Raw genomic sequence first — 24759 nt, forward strand, 5'->3', positions numbered from 1 at the left:
AGAAACTCTCAAGTGACATTTGTTTTTACTCATGGAGTAGTTGTAGGTTAATGACTGACTGATGACCTCGTGTGCGTTCAAGTTCAACAGTGGGTGTGACAGGGAATGAGGAGAGGTGCAGCTGACTCAGATCGTTTCATATCGCCAAATCATATCTTTTCCTCGTGGCCTGGTAGCATAAGCTTTGCGGCTGTTGGTTGAGGAACACTATCTTAACAGAACCTATTGTATGATAACTAACGCTGACTGACCTGCTGAGTTCCTCCAGCGCATTATGAGTGTTCCCTATGGTATCTGCCTCCATCACCGTCGCCAGCAGCCCATTCCACGCACTCAACACTCTCTGCGTTTTTTAAAAAATGTACCCCTGACATCTTTTCTGTACCTACTTCCGAGCACCTTAAAACTGTGCCACTCATGCTAGCCATTTCAGCCCTGGGAAAAATCCTCTGAATATCCACACGATCAATGTCTCTCATCATCTTATACACCTCTATCAGGTTTCCTCTCATCCTCCGTCGCTCCAAGGAAAAAATGCCACACTCACTCAACCTATTCTCATAAGGCATGCTCCCCAATCCAGGCAACATCCTTGTAAATCTCCTCTGCACCCTTTCTATGGTTTCCACATCCTTCCTGTAGTGAGGTGACCAGAACTGAGCACAGTGCTCCAAGTGGGGTCTGACCAGGGTCCTATATAGCTGTAGGATTATCCACGTCCATCACTTCACGGGTAGTATGTTCCAATTTACAACAATGCTATAGGTGCTAAAGTTTTGCCTTGGATCAGCAATGCCTGCCCTCCTCTTCACCCCCCCCCCCCCCAATTTGCTACTCTCTTTAAACCTTTGGTTTTAATGTCTCCATTATGTGGAACAATGTTCAACTGTCTACCTATAGGCTGCTCACCATCTTCAATGGCTTTGCTCTTCTTACTAACTGACCTGTATTGTTCTGAAGCCTAAGACCATTTTCACTATTAACAATACATCTAGCTTCTTGCAGTCTCTTGCTTTTCATGTTATCTGCAAGCTTAGCTAATCATCTTTCCTACTAAAGTGATCTCAAAGTATATATATTTTAAAGCAGGAGGAGACTGGTTGGATCAAGCCTACTCTGACAAAATAATGAGGGATCCAATCTTGGCTTCAGTACCACTTTTTTTTTCCACCCCTCTCCCTCTTCTATTCCCCATTCTGGCCTCTTACCTCTTCTCACTTGTCTATCACCTCCCCATAGTGCCCCCCCCCTTCCCTTTCTCCCACGGTCCACTATCCTCTCCTAAAAGATTCCTTCTTCACCAGCCCTTTTCCCACCCACCTGGCTTTTCCTATCACTGTCTAGTTATCCTCTTTCCCTTCTGCACGCCTTTTTATTCTGATGTCTTTTCCTCATTCCAGTCCTGAAGAAAGGTTTTAGCCTAAAATGTCAACTGTTTTTTTTTCATTTCCATAGATACTGCCAGACCCTCTGAGTTCCTCCAGCATGTTTTTTGTGTGTGTTGCGTGTTGCTTTGGATTTCCTGCATCACGACATCACAGACCATAAAGACCAGACTTCCCTCTTTGTCCTCCTTTGTCGTTCAAAATGGTTGTCAGACATCACCTTGAATGTAGACCATAAGACTTGGGAGCAGAATTAGGCCATTAGGTCCATTGAATCTGTTCCGCCTTTACATCATGACTGATTTATTATCCCTTTCAACCCCATTCTCCTACTTTCTCCCTGTAAACTTTGATGCCCTGACTAAAGAACCTGTCAACCTCCACTTCAAATATACTAAATTACTTGGCCTTCACAGCTGTCCACAGCAATGAATTCCACAGATCAACTATCCTCTAGCTAAAATAATTCCATTCTAAGTGGATGTCTGGCTATTCTGAGGCTGGGCCCTAGACTGCCTGATTATTGGAAACATCCTCTCCACATCCACTTAATCTAACCCTTTCAATATATCGATAGGTTTCATTGAGATCCTCCCCTCATTCTTCTAAGCTCTAGCGAGTACTGGCTCAGAGCTATCAAATGCTCCTCATGTGTTGGCCCTTTCATTCTCAGAATCATCTTCGTGAACCTCCTATGGACTCGCTCCAATGCCAGCACATCTTTTCAATGAGGGGCCCAAAACTGCTCACAATATTACAAATTTTAAAAAAGGAGGGAGAGCGAAACCGGGGAATTATAGACCGGTTAGCCTAACGTCGGTGGTGGGGAAACTGCTGGAGTCAGTTATCAAGGATGTGATAACAGCACATTTGGAAAGCGGGGAAATGATCGGACAAAGTCAGCATGGATTTGTGAAAGGAAAATCATGTCTGACGAATCTCATAGAATTTTTTGAGGATGTAACTAGTAGAGTGGATAGGGGAGAACCAGTGGATGTGGTATATTTGGATTTTCAGAAGGCTTTTGACAAGGTCCCACACAGGAGATTAGTGTGCAAACTTAAAGCACACGGTATTGGGGGTAAGGTATTGGTGTGGGTGGAGAGTTGGTTAGCAGACAGGAAGCAAAGAGTGGGAATAAACGGGACCTTTTCAGAATGGCAGGCGGTGACTAGTGGGGTACCGCAAGGCTCAGTGCTGGGACCCCAGTTGTTTACAATATATATTAATGACTTGGATGAGGGAATTAAATGCAGCATCTCCAAGTTTGCGGATGACACGAAGCTGGGTGGCAGTGTTAGCTGTGAGGAGGATGCTAAGAGGATGCAGGGTGACTTGGATAGGTTGGGTGAGTGGGCAAATTCATGGCAGATGCAAGTTAATGTGGATAAATGTGAAGTTATCCACTTTGGTGGCAAAAATAGGAAAACAGATTATTATCTGAATGGTGGCCGATTAGGAAAAGGGGAGGTGCAACGAGACCTGGGTGTCATTATACACCAGTCATTGAAAGTGGGCATGCAGGTACAGCAGGTGGTGAAAAAGGCGAATGGTATGCTGGCATTTATAGCGAGAGGATTCGAGTACAGGAGCAGGGAGGTACTACTGCAGTTGTACAAGGCCTTGGTGAGACCACACCTGGAGTATTGTGTGCAGTTTTGGTCCCCTAATCTGAGGAAAGACATCCTTGCCATAGAGGGTGTACAAAGAAGGTTCACCAGATTGATTCCTGGGATGGCAGGACTTTCATATGAAGAAAGACTGGATGAACTGGGCTTGTACTCGTTGGAATTTAGGAGATTGAGGGGGGATCTGATTGAAACGTATAAGATCCTAAAGGGATTGGACAGGCTAGATGCAGGAAGATTGTTCCCGATGTTGGGGAAGTCCAGAACGAGGGGTCACAGTTTGAGGATAGAGGGGAAGCCTTTTAGGACCGAGATTAGGAAAAACTACTTCACACAGAGAGTGGTGAATCTGTGGAATTCTCTGCCAGAGGAAACAGTTGAGGCCAGTTCATTGGCTATATTTAAGAGGGAGTTAGATATGGCCCTTGTGGCTACGGGGGTCAGGGGGTATGGAGGGAAGGCTGGGGCGGGGTTCTGAGTTGGATGATCAGCCATGATCATAATAAATGGTGGTGCAGGCTCGAAGGGCCGAATGGCCTACTCCTGCACCTATTTTCTATGTTTCTATGTTTCTAAATATGGTCTGACCAATGCCTTAGAAAGCCTCAGCATTATATCCTTGCTTTTATATTCTAGTCCTCTTGAAACAAATGCTAACATTGCATCTGCTTTACTGTTGACTCAACCTACAAGCTAACCTTTAATCTTGACACGTGGACACTCAATTCCTTTTGCACTAATGATTTCTGAAGTTTCTGCCTGTTTAGAAAATAATCTATCCCTTTATTCCATCTACCAAAGTGCATGACCATATACTTCCCTACACTATTTTCCATCTTTCATTTCTTTGCCCATTCTCCTAATCTCTCTAAGCCCTTCTGCAGACTCCCTGGTTCCTCAACACTTCCTACCCCTCCACCTATCTTCATATTGCTCGGAATCTTGGCCACAAAGCCATCAATTCCATCATCCAAATTATTGACATTAAGCACGAAACGAAGTGGTCCCAACACTGTCCTTATGCGTAACACCACTAGTACCCTACAGCCAACCAGAAAAGGCCTCCTTTATTCCCACTCTTTGCCTCCTCAGCTTCCTGGTGGAGAATTTACCCACCCCAGGAAGAAATTCGTTTATCTCCATCTAAGTTGTCTATTTGTAGATGCACCCATTTGGGGAAGCAACACCTGTCTTCACCAGTCCTCTTCAGAATCCTATGCGTTTCATTCGATCACTTTCTTGTTCTCCTAAACTCCAGTTAATGTCAACTAGATCCTGTGCTGTTCTGTTCAGTTTTGTTGGTGCCCATTGAATTAAGCTTACTTCATCTTCAGTCTTTTTGTGTTCCCACAGTTTGCAATCCACCTTTCTGTTTATCATCAACAAATATAGCTGCTGTTCAGTGAGTTCCTACATTTGTATTTATACCAACTGATCGCTGACACCCAAATATTACCGCTTTCCGGCCATATTGAAAATGACCATTTGGTCAATCAAATAAATACTGGCTCTTACTGCATTCACATCATCCTTATTTGTCTACTTAGCTCCCAGTAAACAATTTGTCCTTGCGTGCCCATCAACTCCTCTTCCATCCATGACTTAGAGTAGCCAATTAACCACCTGCATATCTTTGCAATGCATTTGGAAGAAATCCAAGCACTCATTAAGAATGGGCAAATTGCAGTGTATCCAGGTTCTTGCTTAGGCAGGAGTTAATTCTAACCATTATAGAATTTCCAATCACCCTCAAACTTCATCATCACAGTAGTTCTACCAGATGATAGTCATGGAGGCAGCTCACCCTGCTCTTCTTGGGTACTGGCATGGTCGATGTCCTTTTGAAGCGTGTGGGAACCTCTGACTGCAGCAGTGAGGGGATAAAGTAGCCGACGGGTTCATTACAGGCGGCGGAGAGAGAATCCCAAAGTTGTAGAAGTGACTGGGAAAGGGTTCCCAGGCACTTCCTCATGGTGGAAAGGGTGGCACGTAGAACACTGTGGGAGAAGCAATCAATTGAATGTTTACTTATTTTATTACATTTTATTAAATTGTTTAGTTACAGTCGGCCCTCCTTACCTGCGGGTTCCGCATGCGCGGATTCAACCTACCGCTGGTCGGGAAAACCCGGAGGTTCTCTCTCCAGCACTCGTTGTTCAAGCATGTACGGACTTTTTTCTTGTCATTATTCCCTAAACAATACAGTATAACAATTATTTACATAGCATTTACTTTGTATTAGGTATTATAAGTAAGTCGGAACAGGTACATCCAGTATTATTTAGCCAAACGTTTGTCTTAGTGTATAGTATATATTTTACCTTTCTATGCATATAAAACACTTAAGAAACATATGTATTTCAATAATTAAACTACTGTGTTGCTTAGTAATAATTCTAGCTTTCATCGGGGCGGGGCCTTTCATGTACTCCGTATTCTCACTTTATCCTTTAAAATTGTTCCGATCATTGACCAACTGTAGCCTAACACTTTTCCAATGACCGATGGCGTTTCACCTCTTTCTGATTGTTTTATTATTTCCATTTTATTTTAATTGTGGTCATTTTCCGTGAACAGAACAGAAACACAGCGGATCCAGCAGCAGCCATGGGTGGCGGGTCCCAAGCTCTGCCGGGTCCTAAAGTCCACCTGCACTGAGACAGGTGGACTTTAGGACCCGGCAATAAGGGATTTGAGCATCTGCGTTTTTTTTTGTATCCGTGGGGGGTCCCGGAGCCAATCCTCCGTGGATAAGGAGGGCCGACTTATTTTATTACATTTGTTACAGGAGAAAATTTCAGCTTAAATTTGAATGATTCTATCTTTTGAGTATTAAGTAGTATAGCCCTCTTTCTATGACTGTTTTATTCTTGTCTAGCACAGGGAGCATAAAGTAAACCAAGTGAACCAGCAATTTTCTTCATTAGTTTTTGCTCTTTAAAAGTTTCCCAAATTAACCAATGGCTCAATTAACCAGAATCCACTGAAGACCAAACAAAGATGCCTCTTTGTCAAATCTTTTTTTCTCCATCCATTACAATGCTGTGCTCCTATATTCTATATATCCTAGAATGCTGTGCTCGTCAGTTGTGTTCACTTGGTTTAACTTGGACTGATAACACCTATATTAATACAGATGTTTACTGATATTCACTGCAGATATTTCACCTAAATAGAACAAATATATTATTCAAGGTCAAGATAACAATTATAATGCAGAAAAGATTGCTCAAGCATGGTGTAATACACTGGCAAGGTACTGAAAACCTTTGCCAACCAAAATATTCAAGGACGTAAGATGAATTAGGCCATTTGGCCCATTAAGTCTACTCCATTATTGCTCATTAATTACCCCACTCAACTCCATTCTCCCACCTTCTCCCTGTAACCTTTGACATTCTTAGTAACTAAAAACTATCAGCCTCTGTTCTAAATATACTCAATAACTTGGCTTCATAGCACTCTGTGGCAATGAATTTCACAAGTTCACCACCCTCTAACTGAAGAAATTTCTTCTCATCTCTGTTTTAAAGGGACGTTCTTTTATTCTGAGGGTGCAAACTCTAGTCCTAGATACCCCCATTACAGGGACCATCCTCTCCAAGGATGATCATTTTAAAATTGAAGCATTAGCCAGAAGCAACTGTAGTTCTGTGAACAAATGGATACATACGAATAATTCTTGGTGTGAGTTAGAACAAGGATGACAGAGTGACAGATGACATGAGCAGTCTGAACAACTATTGCCTGGTGGCACTCACATCCCTAGTTATGAAGTGCTTTGAGAGGTTGGTCATGGCTAGAATTAGCTCCTGCTTAGGCAACAACCTAGACCTTCTGCAGTTCACCTACCGCCACAAGAGATCTACAGTGGACGCAATCTTACTGGCTCTCCACTCAGGCTTGGACCACCTGGACAACAACAAATACTTACATCAGGCTGCCGTTTATTGGCTATAGCTCGGTGTTCAACGCTCTGAGAGTGGCCTCCATCGTGGCAGAAGAGGAGGCCGTGGACCAACATGGCAGAACAGAAATGGGGATAGTAGTTAAAATGATCGGCCACTGGGGAATATCGCTTAATGCAAATGGAGCAGAGATGTTCGACAAAGCAGTCCCCCAGTTTAGGTCATGTCTCACCGATGTAGAGGAGGCCACATCGGGAACACTAGATACAATAGACAATCTCAACAGATTAGCAGGTGAAGTGTTGCCTCACCTGGAAGGACTGTTTGGGGCCCAGAATGGAGGTGAATGGGCAGGTGTAGTACTTCTTCCACTTACAGGGATGTTAGTGGGGAGGGACATATGGACAAGAGAATCACAGAAAGAGCAATCCTCGCGGAAAGTCGGGGAGGTAGAATCCTGTTGATGATGGTGCAAGTTCCAGAGAATGATGTGCTGGATGTGGATGCTCATGGGGTGGGAGGTAAGGACAAAAGGAACTCTATCCCTGTTAAGACGGGAAGATAGAGTAAGGGTGAATGTCCAGGAAATGGAGGGGATGTGGGTGAGGGCAGCATCAATAGTGGAGGAAGGGAAACACCATTCTTTGAAGGAGGAGGTTATCTCTGATGTTCAGGAAAGGAAAGCCCCATCCTGGGAAGAGATGCAGTGGTTGTGGCTCTCAATATTGTGAGCTCTTACTTTCACAGTCTTTTGTGTGGCGCCTTTAAAGAGCTCTGAAAATTCAAATACACAACCTCAACTGGTTCATCCTAATCTATTCTCAGAAAACTCTATAAACAATTTGTCATGTGATCTCTGTCCAGTCCTAGTTATTATTTCCAATATTCACCCTTAATAACAGTATTTTCCCTACTACTGACATCATGTAATAATTACAAACTTTAAATACCTTTATATTCAAGGCCAGGGGTAGGCGAGTGATTTTTCCTTATTCTGAGTGTTTCACGCGACCACACTGATGGACATGCATGGCGTCTTGTTACACTGGCCCCAGGTTCCGTTTTGTTCCAAACCAAACACTGGTATATGTGAATGATGGGAAGGCAGACTACCTTATTAATATGTATTAGATACTCTCCGTGCACACGCAGGTTTTCAGATAGGATTGTTCAAATTTGTAAACAGAAACAGCATCGATGTGTTTTAACAAGAAATCCACACTAAATATCCAGATACTTACATGTGCTACGATACTTATTGAATAACTTGTGTTTCGAAATATGAAGAAAAAAATTCCAATGGCAATGAATGCAAAATATAGGAAGGTGGACACTGAGTGCTGAAATTTCAAGACACTTGGACACTAGATTACTTCTTCCTCGAGCAAGCTGGGAAACCAGTTTGTCTCATTTGCCTAGAAAATGTTGCTGTGAAGAAGGTGGCAAATATCAGGTGACATTACGAGACCCGCCATAGTGGAAATTTTAACAAGTTTACTGGGCAAGCAAGGAAAGATGAAGTTGAGCGAATGAAGGCTAGTTTCAGAAAACAAATGTCATTTTTTGCCAAGAAAAGCAGTGAAAATGAAGGAAATACCCATACCAGCTATATTCATCCAAGAGGGAAGTACACCCTGTCCTCGTTATATGCAGGGGATACGTTCCTCGCAGTGGATGCGTAATGTGAAATCGCATAATATGAATAATTATTTAAATGGAGAAAATAGAGATGCGTTCCAGAGGGCTTCCTAAATATATTTTATCTGTAATTTATTCACATTTTCATACCAATATGCCACAAAAGCAGTACCACAAGATAATATTTGTATTATATTTCATCAATTTAAGGTAATATTCAATGTCATAAATCATAGAAAGTTAACATCCTAGGGTGTATAGTACTCACCAACAGTTGTGGTGTCGGGCAGCTTTACATGTATAAGGTGGATGGTTGTGGTCGTCAGGATCATATCAAGCACAACAGGGAATGAAGGAAGACTCACAGAACTCTTAGAACTGCTGGCAGCAGGAGATGACACCAATTTGAAGAAAGTGGTGAGGGTTGTTTGCTTGGCAGCATTTTGTTTTTCAGCATAAATTTGCTTGTGGGGAAGAAGGGTTGACGTCAGGGAACAACTGAAATGCTGACTCTGTTCTAAACTTGGGTCTATGTCCATCGCCATTTGTGTCAAGTGTTCCGACTGCCACCATTCCCTCACTGTTGGTAAACTCCCGTGATTTTCAAAATCGTCTGTTGCTTGCAGCATCTGAGAGATAGTTTGCCGTAAAAAAAAATATGTACACCTTGAATGTGGATCACACCTTGGTTGAGTGGTTGAATCAGCAATGTTGTGTTAGGCGGCAGGAAATGCACTGTTATGTTAGGATGAATGCTGTCCAAATGTTTAGGATGGGCTGGCACATTGTCAAGCAACAAAAGAACTTTAAAGGCAAGATTCTGTTCCCGGCAGTAGTGTCCCAGAGCTGTGTTACTTTCAGCTGATGCCGTGCTGTTTATAATTTCCAACTTTTTTTTCCCAAGTGTTAAAGCGGTTCTCTGCCACTCAGCTGATGGCCCAGGACATGACATCGGACACTTAGGGGCATAGTTAAATATTTCAAGCACAAAATCACTGCACCGTAGGTAAAACCAACAGAAGTTTAAGATCATGCATCCACACCTTGCGAAAACGAATGCGAGACTGGTGGGCATGAGGTTGTGAGGCGTGTGCACCTGACTTGTATTGGTGGGAAAGCGGTGCTTCTCAACCCACCCAACAGTGAGACTGTGAGGCGTGCGCACGTGACTTGTATAGGCGGGAAAGCAGTGCTCCTCGCATAACTGTGAGTTTTGAATGCATATAAGGAGACGTTGGTAGAAATAGGTTCCTCATATAACTGTGAATCCGCATTGTCTGAAGACGCATATAATGAGGATAGGGTGTGTCCTAACTTAGTGGACCATGCAAAAAAGATGGCACCATTGTTTGGCAGCACTTATCTGTGTGAGCAATTATTTTCAAAAATGAAGCACACCAAGAACCATTTGAGAACAAGATTGACTGATGCCTATCTGGATAATGTCGTCAACAAGTCTGACACCCAATATTGAGAAGCTTTCAAGCAACAAACAGCATCAAGTTTCACAATGATTTATCAACTGTTTGCATTAAAATTTTCTTTTTTTATTATACTTAATTTACCACTGTTCAGTGCATCATGTTCATACATTTTATGTTTAAAGATTCTTTGTGTCCTTTTAATAGATTCAAAAGATCCCTTGATTGAAATAAATTGCAACGAAACTGAGTTCTTTGATTACTAATTGGCATCCTTGGTTAAGCACAAATTATTTTCTAGCATGCGTTATTCATTAATTTGAGGCAAAACATAACTAGATGTATTTAAATGGATAATTCCCATATTTCAAGTTTTTTATGGCATTTATCTGGCCCACCGTCTGCTCATTAATACGTGACAGAGGCAAAAAGGTTGCCGACCCCATTCTAGGCATTGAAAATGCTTAAAATTTCGTTTTGACAAAAGTTTATCTTTATTAATGTTAAGATATTGGTAGTTCCTTGTCATTTTGGTTACTTACAGATTAAAGTTTGACTTCATTTGAGTATTGTTGTCTCCTGAGCCCATTCCTTTAAACTTCCAGAAGCTTAGGAATGGAGTAAAGTAGCTCTAACAAAAACTGGTGGAATTTGCTGCACTTAAGGGTAATTCTAAAGAAGCAGTATTAGCTGAGGAAAATGGAGATCTAATTAAGTCTAGCTTTATAGCTGTAGTGGGGTAAATTATTGACCTTGTGGCCCTCAAACTTGAGGGACAAAGATGAAATGGACTGCAGTGAGCTAAAGGACTGTGGAGTGGTGGGTAATGCAAGGGCAAGGCCAATGAAAATGCATTCGGGGGCAATGGATGGCAAATAGTGGCAGAGGTGGCATATTAGGGGAAGAGACGCAGAAGAATTTTGTGAATTTGTTTTTTATATTGGGGAATGTCTGGATTTTTGGGAGATACCTGGCATGGTTTACAGTAATCCATGTTAAATTTTCACTGCTGCGTGTAAGGAGTTTGTTCGTTCTCCATGTGATTGCGCGAATTTCTTCTGGGTAATCTGTTTCCTCCCACGTTCCAAAGATGTACGGGTTAGGGTTAGTAAGCTGTGGGCATGCTACTTCGGCCTGGTAACATGGTACACTGGCAGGCTGCCTGCAGTATTTCCCCAGTCTGTGCTGATCGTTTTGATGTCTCAAAGTACATGTAACAAATAGAGCTGAGCTTATCTAAACCTGAATGGCAAGGGTGACCGACCTATTCTTATTTGGGGGGGGGTGCATGGGCATGGTAGTGCAGCGGTTAGCTTTACAGTGCCAGCAACTGGGGTTCAATTTGTCTGCAAGGAGATTGTACATTCTCCTTGTGACCACGTGGCTGTCCTCTGGGTGCTCCAGCTTCCTTCCACGTTCCAAAGACTTAGGGTTGGTAAGTTAATTGGTCACATGGAGTGTAGTTGGATGGTGTGGATCCATTGGGCTGGAAGGACCTGTTACCATGTTGTACCTATAAATTAAATTAATATAAAATAGCATGGCTGAATCACATTGGTATCCCTTGCACATACAGAATTGCCAGCAGAGGTCACTAAGTTACCTATTATAGTCGTCAACCTATCAAGTAGAAAAGATACAGTAGCTCATTTGAACAGCAAAATGACAGCATAATGTTTTATGGCACCAGCACTCTAGGTTCTTTAAGGAGTTTGTAAAGGGTTTGCAACACACATCAAAGTTGCTGGTGAACGCAGAGGCCAGGCAGCATCTCTAGGAAGAGGTACAGTCGACGTTTCGGGCCGAGACCCTTCGTCAGGACTAACTGAAGGAAGAGCTAGTAAGAGATTTGAAAGGGGTGGGGGGGAGATCCAAAATGATAGGAAAAGACAGGAGGGGGAGGGATGGAGCCAAGAGCTGAACAGTTGATTGGCAAAGGGGACATGAGAGGATCATGGGACAGGAGGCCCAGGGAGAAGGAAAAGGGGGAGGGAGGGGAAACCCAGAGGATGGGCAAGGGGTATAGTGAGAGGGACAGAGGGAGAAAAAGGGGAGAGAGAGAAAGAATGTGTGTATATAAATAAATAATGGATGGGGTGTGAGGGGGAGGTGGGGCATTAGCAGAAGTCAGAGAAGTCAGGCATGGAGCAGACGAAGGATGAAATAACGGGTAGGACCATTACAGACGGCGAAGAAAGTGTCCTGAAGGTGTGGAAGGGTCTGGGATAGGGACACCAAATACCTCCTCATGGCGGAGAGGGTCGCCTTCAGAGCTTGATGGGAGAAGCGACAAGAGGCAGAGTCAATATAATGTGAGTACCTAGGATCCTCAGATGTTCTCCCTGTGAATGCATGGGTTTTGTCTGAGTGCTCCCGCTTCATGCACATTCCTAAGGCATACGGGTTAGGGGTAGTAAGTTGTAGGCATGCTATGCTGGAACTGGAAACATGGCAAGACTTGTGGGCTGCCCCCAGCACATCCTTGGACTGAATTGTCATTATCAGAGACTACACATCTCATTGTATGTTTCAAAGTTCAAATCAGAGTTCAAAGTAAAGTATTTTGAGATTCATTTTCTTATGGGCATTCACAGTAAATACAAAGAAACATGATAGAAGCAATGAAAACCTACACACAAGATGAGCAACCAATGTGCAAATGACAACAAACTGTGCCAATACAAAATAATATAAAAATAAATGAAATAATAAATAAATAGGCAATAAATTTTGAGTACATGAAATATTCCTTGAAAGTTAGTCCTTAGGTTGTAGGAACAGTTCAGTGTTTGGGGTGAATGAAGTTGAGTGAAATTATCCCCTCTGGTTCAAGAGCCTGATGGTTAATGGATAATAATTGTTCCTGAACCTGACAGTGAGAGTTCTGAGGCTCCTGTATCTCCTTCCTGATGGCAGCAGCGAGAAGAGAGCATGTCCTGGGTGGTGGAGGTCCCTGATGATGGATGCTGCTTTCCTGTGACAGTGCTGCATGTAGATGTGCTCAACGGTGGGGAGGGCTTTACCCATGATGAACTGGGCTGTATCCACAACTTTTTGTAGGTTTTTTTCCAGGCAAGGGCATTGGTGATTCCATACCACGCCTAGATGCAGTCAGTCAATATACTCTTCACCGCATGTTTCGGTGTACATGTGGCAAATAAAGCTAATCTTTCATCTTTAACAGCAAACTCAACTAATACAAGAGTTTGTATTAAAACAGAAAATATTGGAAACTCTGATTCATTTTAACTCTTATGCCTGGCCATTAAATTCCCTTTGAATTCTAAAAGAAGACAATTATCACCTCTTGTCTTCTGCACCATATGCAAAATGATATGTCAGCTTAGTTTTTACTATTCAAAACTTGTAGGTGATTTACCATTGGCTAAAACTTGCTGTAAAACCTTTCCCCTTGACATTCAAGACTCCTTGCTGCACTCTTTGCTCTTAAATCCTGAGTATGCTTTCCCAGACCCCTCCCAAACTGCGCTCATATAATGAGTCATACTTTGATATTTGGTGCTTTTGTATGTTCTCTTTGAGCAACTCTGTTCTTTCTCAATTTTCAAAGAATCATTGGGTTCTGCATCCACCACCACTACCTCTTCCCTCAAGCTCCAAATTGATTTCATCTGTTACTTGCTTTCTAAGTTATTTTGTTATGTTTCTTCGTTTGGGTAATTTTTCTGTCTCTGCATACCTGAAGCCTTTCGTGTTGCTTTAACCTCCCCTATAATAAATGAGTTGGAGACCATTTTCATGATTGCTGCATCAACTTTACATCAACAGTATTTTTATGTTCTTGGCGAACATAAGATTATACCAATACGATTTATGTTCCCTCTTAACCCCATTCTCCTGTCTTTTCCCCGTAACCTTTGATGGTCTTACTAATCAGCAATTTATCAACTTCTGTTTTAAATATACCCAGTGACTTGACCTGTGCAGCCATCTGTGGCAATGAATTCCATAGATTCCCTACCCTGGCTAAAGAAATCTCTCATCTCCATTCTGAAGGGATGTCCTCCTATTCTGAAGGATGTGCCCTCTGGTCCTAGACTATCCATCTATTAGAAACATCCTCTCCACATCACTGTATCTAAGCCTTTCTAGACCATCCATGGATACCTTTCTAATTCTGAAATAAATCTTTGACTCTCACATTGCTTGTTACAATAAATCTGAGCCACTCGCTATTCTCAGCATCTCTGTCCTTATTCCTATTATAACATTCACTGTCTATGGCCAGATTCCTGATTTTGCTGCCACAGGTCCTAAAGGGTGCAGATAAGACTATCTACTGCACCTGTTCATTAGCAGATCCTTCTGAATGCCATCAGTTCCTATCAAGTCTGCCTCTGTGTCCCAGGTCTATCTACCCAGGACAATCTGTATTTTTTTTTTAAAGAATCAGTGACTAATTTAAAACTCACACATTGCCTCTTTTGTTGTCATATCTATTATTTAAGGGACTGGTGAACAATTTTGTAATCAAAATTGGGAATATCCTCAGCAGCTCCTGCTGTTTTATCCCCTCCCATTGGTCCTCGTGCTAATCTTTTCTTTCATAGTCATACTTTATTGATCCTGGGGGAAATTGGTTTTCATTACAGTTACACCATAAATAAATAGTAATAAAACCATAAACAATTAAATAGTAATATGTAAATTATACCAGGAAATAAGTCCAGGACCAGCCTATTGGCTCAGGGTGTCTGACCCTCCAAGGGAGGAGTTGTAAAGTTTGATGGCCCCAGGCAGGAATGACTTCCTATGACGCTCTGTGTTGCATCTCAGTGGAATGAGTCTCTGGCTGAATGTACTCCTGTGCCCAACCAGTACATTATGTAGTGGATGGGAGACATTGTCCAAGATGCAACATGGACAGCATCCTCTTTTCAGACACCACCGTCAGAGAGTCCAGTTCCATCCCCACAACATCACATGAGTTTCTTGATTCTGTTGGTGTCTGCTACCCTCAGCCTGCTGCCCCAGCACACAAACATCAAACATGATCGCACTGGCCACCACACATTCGTAGAACATCCTTAGCATCGTCCCTGGTTCTGAACACTGATCACATGGCTCTGCTTGTAGCAAAATGCAAGTTCTCCATGAATTTCACAGCAAGTTGGCAGGCATCTGGAATAGGGTTATATTTTTGAATCTGCTTTCTTTTGTTGTCTTATTTTGAGATACAGACTTAAATTTATGTGTGGTTGCTGAGAGCAAATTGCTACCTCCTATATATAGGTATGTACACAGCTGAAAGCTGTACAGGGATAGAGCAGAGTGACTGCTACTCATTTGTTTCGCAGAATCATACATCATTAAAACAGATCCTTTGGGCCACGTTCATCCAGCCATCTATATGAATCTCATTTACCATCCCTTGCTCCATAGCCTTCTGTGTTTTGTCGATTCAATTGTTTGACTAAAATGTTCAAGAACCTGCCTCCTCCAGTTATTTCCAGATTCCAAACACCCACTGAAAAATACACTCCTCCTTGGACCATTACCAAACCTCCTTGCCCCTTTTCCTGATCTCATGCCTTCCAGTTTTAGAATCTTTGGTCTGGGAGTAAATGTCCTGTTTTTCTAGCATATCTGTTCACTTATTTGATATTTGGGGGGAAGAGCGCGGAGTGAAACCCAGAATAAAATTGCTACAACATATGATTTTACAGATTTCCAATTTGGTCTACTTTCTGTGTTTATTTGATGCAAATATTTGCTTATTTTACAGATGAAAAATTCTTTGACTGAAATTGTGCATCTTGCTGCAATGGATTCTGACTCCTGGGTTCAGATGGTAGCAGATATTCTAAAAACGTTTCCTGACACTGGCTCACTCAACCTTGAACTAGAGGAACACAATCAGAATTTACAAGAAATTCTTGGTGAACTCCGAGAAAAAGGTATTTTAGTAAGGTTGAAATCCAACACACACGTTCTCACAAATATAATCTTAGAACCAGTTTTCCTATACCTGAAGTAACAATGACTTCTAAAGGTGTAGTACAATGCTCTTAAATTTCAGGTGTTAATTGTGGGATTGAGAAAATTTAGCTAATAGATATTTTAATAAGAAAACAGCCATCAAATCACTTTTTAAGTGCTTATGATCCACATTCCAAATGACAATTTTTCACAAAATTCCACTTCCTCCACCCTTCTTCCCTCCTCTCCCCCCCCCCCCCCCGCACCCATCAGTGCTTTTATTTGGCTTTTTTTTGTCATTGGTCCTTGTGGAGATAATTTGTCTTCTGTGTCAACATCCCATATGGGTTTAAATGCACTGCCTAATCAAATAGGCAGTGTTTCAAATCAATAATTACAGTTGGTGATTTGATCAATCTTATTATTGTTTTGAACATTTTTGGTAGGCACGGGAGATTGACCTTTTAGTTTTTTTTAAATCTAACTAGTTAATGAATGTGAAGCCTCTGCTATGTTGCCTTTGGAGTGCCAGTACTTGAACAAAAATGCCCTGACAACCCTCGTGGGACCCCTCACGCCACCAGTGAAGCATTTTCAACTTAAGCGAAAACCCAAAAGTGCCACGCTCAGAGCAGAACTGTTACAAAAGTGTGAGTAACTCTTTAGTAACCTATCTCTGAATCTTGTATTCCTCTCTGGTGTGTGTATATATACTCCACAAGAGCCCCTTCTAATCAAATTAAAGAGGGGAGTACAACTGAAAAGTAGAATGCCATGATGCAAAATATATAGGTTCAAGATTATGTAGTCTCATACCACCATTGTACATTTAAGTGATGTAGGCCAGAAAATCCAAGGTTGTGTCCTGTGCTGAGCTCACTGTAAGGTAAAATCGGGCAGAATTCCTGTTGCTAATTATATTACAACATTCTCTACTGAAAAATAATGACTGGATGTTGGTTGAAAAAGGTAGTGCTACTTTATGATGTGTGAAGGATCTGGAAATTGTCATTGCCTAAAGTCCTGAGGTATAACATACTGAGAAAACCTGCAAGGACGTTGCAGGGCCACAGTTAAGCTCATCTAAAGTATTAGCCAAACTGGTTGCTTTCCTATGGACAGAGGAGTCTAAGCATAGGTTTAAATGAGATGTATGTAAATTGACAGTTGTAGATAATGTAGTCTACCAGGAAGACAGATATAAGATAAGATAAGAAAGGAACTGGTAAACATATACACCCAAAGAATGAGAGGAGTGAAATCTCAATTTATGAAAGGTTTGTAGAGTTAGAGATCCCCTTAAAAACCTAGATAAGTATGGGTTGACCTAAATGGCTTATTTCCAGCTGGAAAACCCATCTTCCTTCTGTGCAGAGAATATCTATAACTCTGGTAATTACAGTACTACACTAGAAAATTAAGATATATGAATTTAAATCATACATTGTCTGTTGTGAGGTGAATATACCTCATTTGCAGGCCAACAAGGAAAAAAAGCTATACAGAGCACTAGAGTTTTTTAACGGTGGGAATGGCTAACTTCCCCCATCCCTCCCTCCATTAAAAGAACCCCTTATATTTCTCATAACTCAAGGACAGTGGATTCCAGTTTATTATGCCACATTGGAGCCAGTGCATTTTGGCCCAATTAAGTGGCTGCCCCAGTTAGCTGAAGTTTCAAGGAAATAGTTAGAAAGGTATAAAAAAGACAGACTACCATTTAACTTAGTAACAAGCTTTGTATTTAAATGAAGTACAGAAAAAATTAGAACTCTACCAATAGTACTACAGTACTATAAAACTGTGCATTAGTTTCTAATACTTATTGGCGGAGGAATTCATGCAATGTACGCAGCTGTGTTCTTTTGATTGACCGCAAATGAACAAAGTCAGCACAGACACCTAGCGGATGTAATGGACTGCCTTCATACAATGTTTTTGATGATTACCTCCTCCAAATCTTCATTTTCACTGTAACATTCAAGATGATTGTTGACATCTTCAAATTCTTCATAGTTTCTAACTTGTTGAAGTACTGAAATTGTTTCATTTTCACTCTTGGCATTTCCAGCATCTCCAAAACTGAATACTTGAAACTGCAGTGAGCAAAACAATTCTCAATTGTCGTACTGCCTATTTATTGCCACCTATCAAGACAAAAATCACTGTTTCTTTTTAACAGAAAAGCATGCAAATGATGCTATTTAAAAACTCTTCGTTCTAAGCAAGGTTTAATGCCTAATGGCCAAACAATTGCACGCGACTGATGCTAGGTAGGAACTGTTCAGCAACAGTCTCCTGCCCCAATTAAGTGGCAGAGCGTCCCAAATAAACAAAGGGAATCACAGCTATTTTCTCAATTAGCTTTCTGTTCTTTAAGAGTTGTCTTAAATTAGCGGCACACCAATTAACCAAACGGCTCAATTAACTAGAATCCACTGTAATGCCTGGTTAGTGATGCCCCTGGTAAACAGGAAAATAGCAACAAATGTAGCCTTGCAAGCATTGGCCATGTTCCAACACTTAACCAAAACTGAATAGCAGGCCTAAAAGTCTGTTTACATTATGGTACACCCCAATAAGTTTTGAACATCTTCAGTTCCAGGAAGAAAAATGAATAGAATTTGGGAAAGTATTTGTGTGTGTGTGTGTGTTTTTAAGAGAGAGTAATTGCATGAAAATGCTGTTTCATTAGTCTTAAAAAGAATATATACCATTTGGGCTGAGGGACAGAGTGGCTCCTTGTTTTCAGAAGTATTTTGGCATTTTTTTTCTCAGTCTAGAATTGTAACTTCAGTTTAGTGAGATTTTTATTTGTCAATGCTTCAAGTAGCTTAAATGATAAATACAAATGCTTTTGAGATTAGATTATCTTCTCAGGATTTTCTTTGTCTCCACACAGCTTGGTTACAATGCAACTCTGGTCTCTGGTGTGTACCTTTTTTTAGATTATTTCCAAAATTTGTTTTTTTATTTTACAGCAACAGAAACTGCACAGCAGCTCAAAAAGACCTCTGGAGTGCCTTTTCTAGCCAAAGGGAGAGGTTTGGTTAAGAAACTCGATACCACTAGTATGTATTATTAGTTACCAATATATAATCCATATTCTAAGTAGATCAATATCTTATCTTTGAATTTGCAGTGTGCTTTTATTCTGATTCCGATTTCTGTATCATATGTACATTGAAACATACAGTGAAATGTATTGTTTATGTCAGGGGTCCCCAACCTTTTTTGCACCACGGACCAGTTTAATATTGACAATATTCTTGCGGACCGGGGGTGGGGGGGGGGGGTGTTGTTCAAGTAGGGTTAAACTCACCTCAACATGTCTTTTACAGTTAGGGTTGCCAACTTTCTCACTCCTAAATAAGGGACAAAAGTAGCAGTCAAATACGGGACACTTGGGTTTACCCCGAGAAAGACTACCATGACCATGACGCCTTGCGCGGGCACCTGTGTGCGCATATGTGACATGCACATACGTGCCGATTTTTCTTCCCCACAAATCGGTTTTGGCTTAATCTTCCCAGCTACACTGTACGTACATTATTTCTACTTTATATAGGCTGTGTATTTATCATATCATTCCTGCTTTTACTATATGTTAGTGTTATTTTAGGTTTTATGTGTTATTTGTATGATTTGTTAGGTTATGTTTATGGTCTGGGAACGCTCAAAAATTTTTCCCATATAAATTAATGGTAATTGCTTCTTCGCTTTACACCGTTTCGGCATAAAAGGTTTCATAGGAACGCTCTACCTTAGCGGGGGAAATACGGGACAAGGGTGGTCCCATATGGGACAAACTAATTTAGCCCAATATACGGGATGTCCCGGCAAATACGGGACAGTTGGCAACCCTATGTTCAAGTTCAACAGTGCGTGACAGGGAATGAGGAAAGGCGCAGCTGACTGATATCGTTTCCTCGCGGCCCAGTAGCACATGCTTTGCGGCCCAGTGGTTGGGGACCACTGGTTTATGTTAACAACCAACATATCCAAGGATGTGCAGGGGCAATCTACAAGCGTTGCTAGACATTTTAGCGTTAATATAGCATGCCACAATGTTCAGCAGAACAACACATACAGCAACAGTAACAGCAGCAAAACAAGCCCCTTTCCCTCCCACCATCCATCTACCTAACCCCTTTCACACAGAAATAGAAACACACCTCCAACCCCCAGGGCAAGCTGTGCAAAATGTAAAACCTGCAGATGACCTTAAGTGAAGATATTAAACATTAGAAAATTCTGCTTAACGATGTAACGTGATTGAACATAAAGGTACAGTTGTTTTCTAAAGCCAAACTTGTGGCTTTATACATTTATGACATTTATTTGACTCTACAGCACCCCTCAAAGGTATCCCAAAGCAAGCTCCATTCCGGAGCCCCACTACTCCCAGTGTCTTCAGTCCATCAACAAACAGAACACCAATGGCTGTTCGGACACCGGTGCGAAAAGAGAGAGGAGTGAAGGTTAGTTTATTCAGTGGCAGAGTTTAAGGTCTCTGCTAATGTGTCTACTGTGCATATTTTGTTGATTCAAACCAAGTCGAGTCTAATTATGACACAACATGGATCAACAGGTGTTACAGTGCACTCTTTAGTCTACTCCCAGAAAACCATATTGCAGTTTTCTCTGTGTGAGTCCTTGCCAAAAATTGATTTCATTTGTTTCTTTCACATTTTGCCTTTGATTAAAATTTTCTTACTAAGTTCCATAAATGAATTTTTATTCTATATCACAGATTTTTTTATTACATATGTCATAAGGTTGAATTTCCTTACCCAAACGGCATACTACGGTGGTACACCTTAAATTCCCTTCAGTTAACATTGTTGTATATGCAAGGTTAAAATAACACTTTTCTAAACACCAACCAAAAACACTGTTTCCTTCCTTGAAATGAGTAAGTAATTGAAGATTTTCATAATTTTTAAAGGAACAGTATTTCACAAGTTATTTTTCTTGATCAATCTGATAAATGTGCCTTTACATACATTCGTGCAGCACAGGAAGAGACCCTTCATCCCATGATGTTGTGCTGAACTAAATAAATTGGTCATCAAATGCCCGACTAATCTAATCCCTTCTTCCTACAGTATCTATATCTTATTTCCTGTACATTCATCTGCATATCTATAACATATTCTGCAGATCCTAATGAAGGGTCTCGGTCTGAAACATCATCTATTTATTCATTTCCAAAAATGCTTTCTGACCTGCTGAGTTCTTCCAGCATTTTGCACCTGTATATCTAAGAGCATCTTTAATGCCTCTTGTTTTTCCCCCCACTACCACCCCGGTAGCACATTCCAGTCACCCAGCACTCGCTGTATTTAAAAAAATTTGCACATCTCCTTTGAACTTAACCCCTCTGACCTTGTATGCATGCCGTCTGGTATTAGGCATTTTAACCTTGAGGAAAAATATACCACCTACTTATTCTCTTTGCTTCTCGTATTATGAACCTCTTATCAAATTTCCAGACAGCTTCCGCCACACCAGCGAAAACAGCTTAAGTCTGTCCAACTTTCCTTATAGCAGATATTCTCTAATCCAGGCAGCATTCTGATTTAACTCTTTTGCATTCTCTCCAAAGCCTCTATAAGCCCTCCTATAATGGGGTGACCAGAATTGAATGCAGTACTCCAGGTGCAACCTAACTAAAGTTTTATAAAGCTGCAACATAACTTTCTGACTCTTGAACTCATTTCCTTGACTAATAAAGTCGAGCATGGCAAATACCCTCCTTACCACCCTATTGACCTGGGCAACCATTTTCAGGGAGCCATGGACTTGGACACTATTCAACACTGTTCAGGGTCTTGCTGTTAACAGTACACTGTTCCTTTACATTTGATCTCCCAAAGTGCAACACCTTGTACTTGCTGGGTTAGTCACCATCTACCATTTCTGTATGCCACTGTATCCTTTGCCGGTCTTCTATACAATCCACAACACCACCAAATTGTCATATTCTCTGCAAATTTACTAACCCACCCATCTATGTTTTCAACCAGATAATCATCTATTTTATATATTATTATTTTGACAAACAGCAGAGGTCCCAGTACATGAGAGGGAAAATGGATCAGCTGGGATGAAATGGCGGAGCAGACTCGATGGGCTGAATGGCCTAAATATACTCCTATCTTTTGTGGATTTATGGATCGCTGTGGAACGCCACCATTGCCCTCCTCCGACAGTTTTCATCAATAGCAAAAATGTTCCCTTTGCTTTTGTTACCCAGCTCCACTTAGATTGAGGCAGAAGCTATGCATTTTATTTGTTGTTATTTCATATGGCAGGTGTTCTCTTTACATTTCTAATTGGTTTTTGTCAAATGATGAAGTGATGCCCAGGAAGGGCAGGCACGAGTGTGTCCGTTCAGGAGCCAGGTTGGATCAATCTTCGACTGGCATCTCGTTTACAGTCATCCCAACATGAGTAGGCATCACCTGATGGAGTCCTTGAAGCACGCAAGCCTCCACACGCGTCAACATCGTGCATTTTATAAAGGTTTTGGAACATGGATAAATTGATTGTTTTTGTGTGTACTTGCTACATAACACAGCATTCACTTTAATCTGCTCTATATATCAATCTTGACTTGATGGGCATAAATCTGTGTGAATGAATGTGGGTTGAAAATTCTATAAAAGATCATGTTACATTATTCCTCTCGGCACTTTGTGGCTCATCGTGCGGCAACTTGTCGTTCCTTTAGCATTTTGTCTTGTTTTTTGCGAGGCCAAGTTGCTAGCTGGACATATAAAAGATCATAGCTATTGGGAATTACAGTCTTCATTTGATGCATTTGTGAGTACAATTTATAGTCATTCAATCAAGAAGAAAACACATAAGAATAAATACGTCAGTAATAATCTTTTGTTCTTTTCTAGTTGCTGGACATATCAGAGCTTGATATGGTAGGTGCTGGTCGGGAAGCTAAAAGGAGAAGGAAGACACTAGGTTAGTGAGATCCAGTCTTCACTGCACAATCATTTGTGTCAGGTGACCTTTGAGGGGGTCTGGAATCGAGGTTGATCCATTTCTCAGTGCCATAGAAACAGTTATTAGGAGTAGGAGGGAGTTCATTTAGAGTACACAGAACACTACAGCACAGCAACAGGTTCAGCCCCTCTGGTATATGCCGAACCATTAATTAATGTGCAGTGCAGAATAGACTCTTCGATCCCTTCGAGTCACACCACCCAGCAACCCCTGATTTAACCCTAGCCTAATCATGAGACAATTTACAATGACCAATTAATCCACCAACCATTACGTCTTTGGACTGGGGGAGGAAACTGGAGCATCTGTAGGAAACCTACATGGTCATGGGGAGAACATACAAACTCATTACAAACAGTGGCCTAGTCCCATCAATCTGCCCCTGGACAATGGCCCTTCGTACCCTTCCCATCCTTGTAGCTATCCAAGTTTCTCTTAAGTGTCAAAATAGAACCTGCATCCACCACTTGCACTGGCAGTTTGTTCCACACCCTGAGGGTGAAGTAGTCCCTCTTCATGTTCCCCTTAAACATTTCACCTTTCACCCTTAACCCATGACCTCTAGTTGTAAACCTACCCAACCTCGAAGGAAAAAAACCTGTTTGCATTTTACCCTATCTATACCCCTCAAATTCTTGTATACCTCTATCAAGTCTCCCTTCAATATTCTACATTCTAGGGAATGAAGTTCAAACCTATTTAAGCTTTTCCTATAACTCAGGTCAAGTCCTAGCTACATCCTCGTAAATTTTCTCTGCACTCTTTCAATATTATTTACATCTTTCCTGTTGGTTGGTGACCAAAACAAAACTGCGCACAGTACTCCAAATTAGGCCTCACCAAAGTCTTACACAATTTCAACATAAAATCCCAAATCCTGTACTCAATAACTGATTTATGAAAGCTAATGTGCCAAAAGCTTTCTTTACGACCCTGTTTACCTGTGATGCCACTTTCAAGGAATTATGGATCTATATTCCCAGATCTATCTGTTCTACCACAATCCTCAGTGCAATTACGCTCACTGAGTAAAACCTACCCTAGTTGATCCTCCCATAGTGCAACACTTCACACTTCTCTGCATTAAATTCCATCTGACATTTATCAGCCCAATTTTCCATCTGGTCCGGAACTCGCTGCAAGCTTTGATAGTCTTCCTCACTGTCCACTACACTCCCAATTTTGGTGTCATCCACAAATGTGTTGATCTGGTTTACCACATAAGCATCCAGACCCAATCCAATGTCTCCTTAGGAACTGTGACACACATAATGTACCAACTTCCTCCGCTCACTTTTTTTAAACTCTCCCTCTTTAGAAAACAGTGTCTTCTTAGGAACTGGCATGTAAAATGTGATTTAGCCCTTTAGATTTGAATGCATTTAGCCCTGCAAGATTTTTAACTGTTCAATATAATCATACCTTATCATCCAAATGCAGTACCCAATTCCTGTTTTATCCCAGTATCTTATGATCTCTTTAGCTATTAGCACTTTATTTAACTCCTCTGGAATATAATGATTTGGTCTCAACTAACCGAAAGCCAAATCCTGAAGTTTAAAAAGCAATTAAAAAGTGTTTCTTTAATTTCAATCCTGTATTTCAACTCTCTTTAGCCTGCTCTGCAAATCTTTCTCAGCTTCTCTAATCTATCCCAGCCTCTCCATTGAATCCATGAAGCCAAACAATGGAACCAGTCTAGGAAATCTGTATGCTTTCTAAAACCTTTAAATCTTTAAAAAGAATTGGATAATACTGCAGCTCTGGTCTTAGACACATTGGATCATTTGCTTTGCCAGATTTAAAGAGATTATAG

The 24759-nt window shown here is 41.2% G+C and overlaps 1 protein-coding gene across 1 annotated transcript in view; it reads left to right on the plus strand.

Moving 5' to 3' along the window:
* Positions 1-24759, plus strand: part of nelfa (negative elongation factor complex member A) — a 48220-nt gene that overhangs the window by 7216 nt on the left and 16245 nt on the right. The window contains exons 2-6 of the mRNA XM_072256582.1: positions 15727-15898; positions 16409-16570; positions 18902-18991; positions 20274-20401; positions 22832-22901. Of these exons, the coding sequence (XP_072112683.1) occupies positions 15727-15898; positions 16409-16570; positions 18902-18991; positions 20274-20401; positions 22832-22901 (622 nt within the window). The remainder of the gene's footprint in view (positions 1-15726; positions 15899-16408; positions 16571-18901; positions 18992-20273; positions 20402-22831; positions 22902-24759) is intronic.

The sequence above is a fragment of the Mobula birostris genome, chromosome 4 (assembly GCF_030028105.1).
Source record: "Mobula birostris isolate sMobBir1 chromosome 4, sMobBir1.hap1, whole genome shotgun sequence".
In the NCBI taxonomy this organism is placed as follows: Eukaryota; Metazoa; Chordata; class Chondrichthyes; order Myliobatiformes; family Myliobatidae; genus Mobula; species Mobula birostris.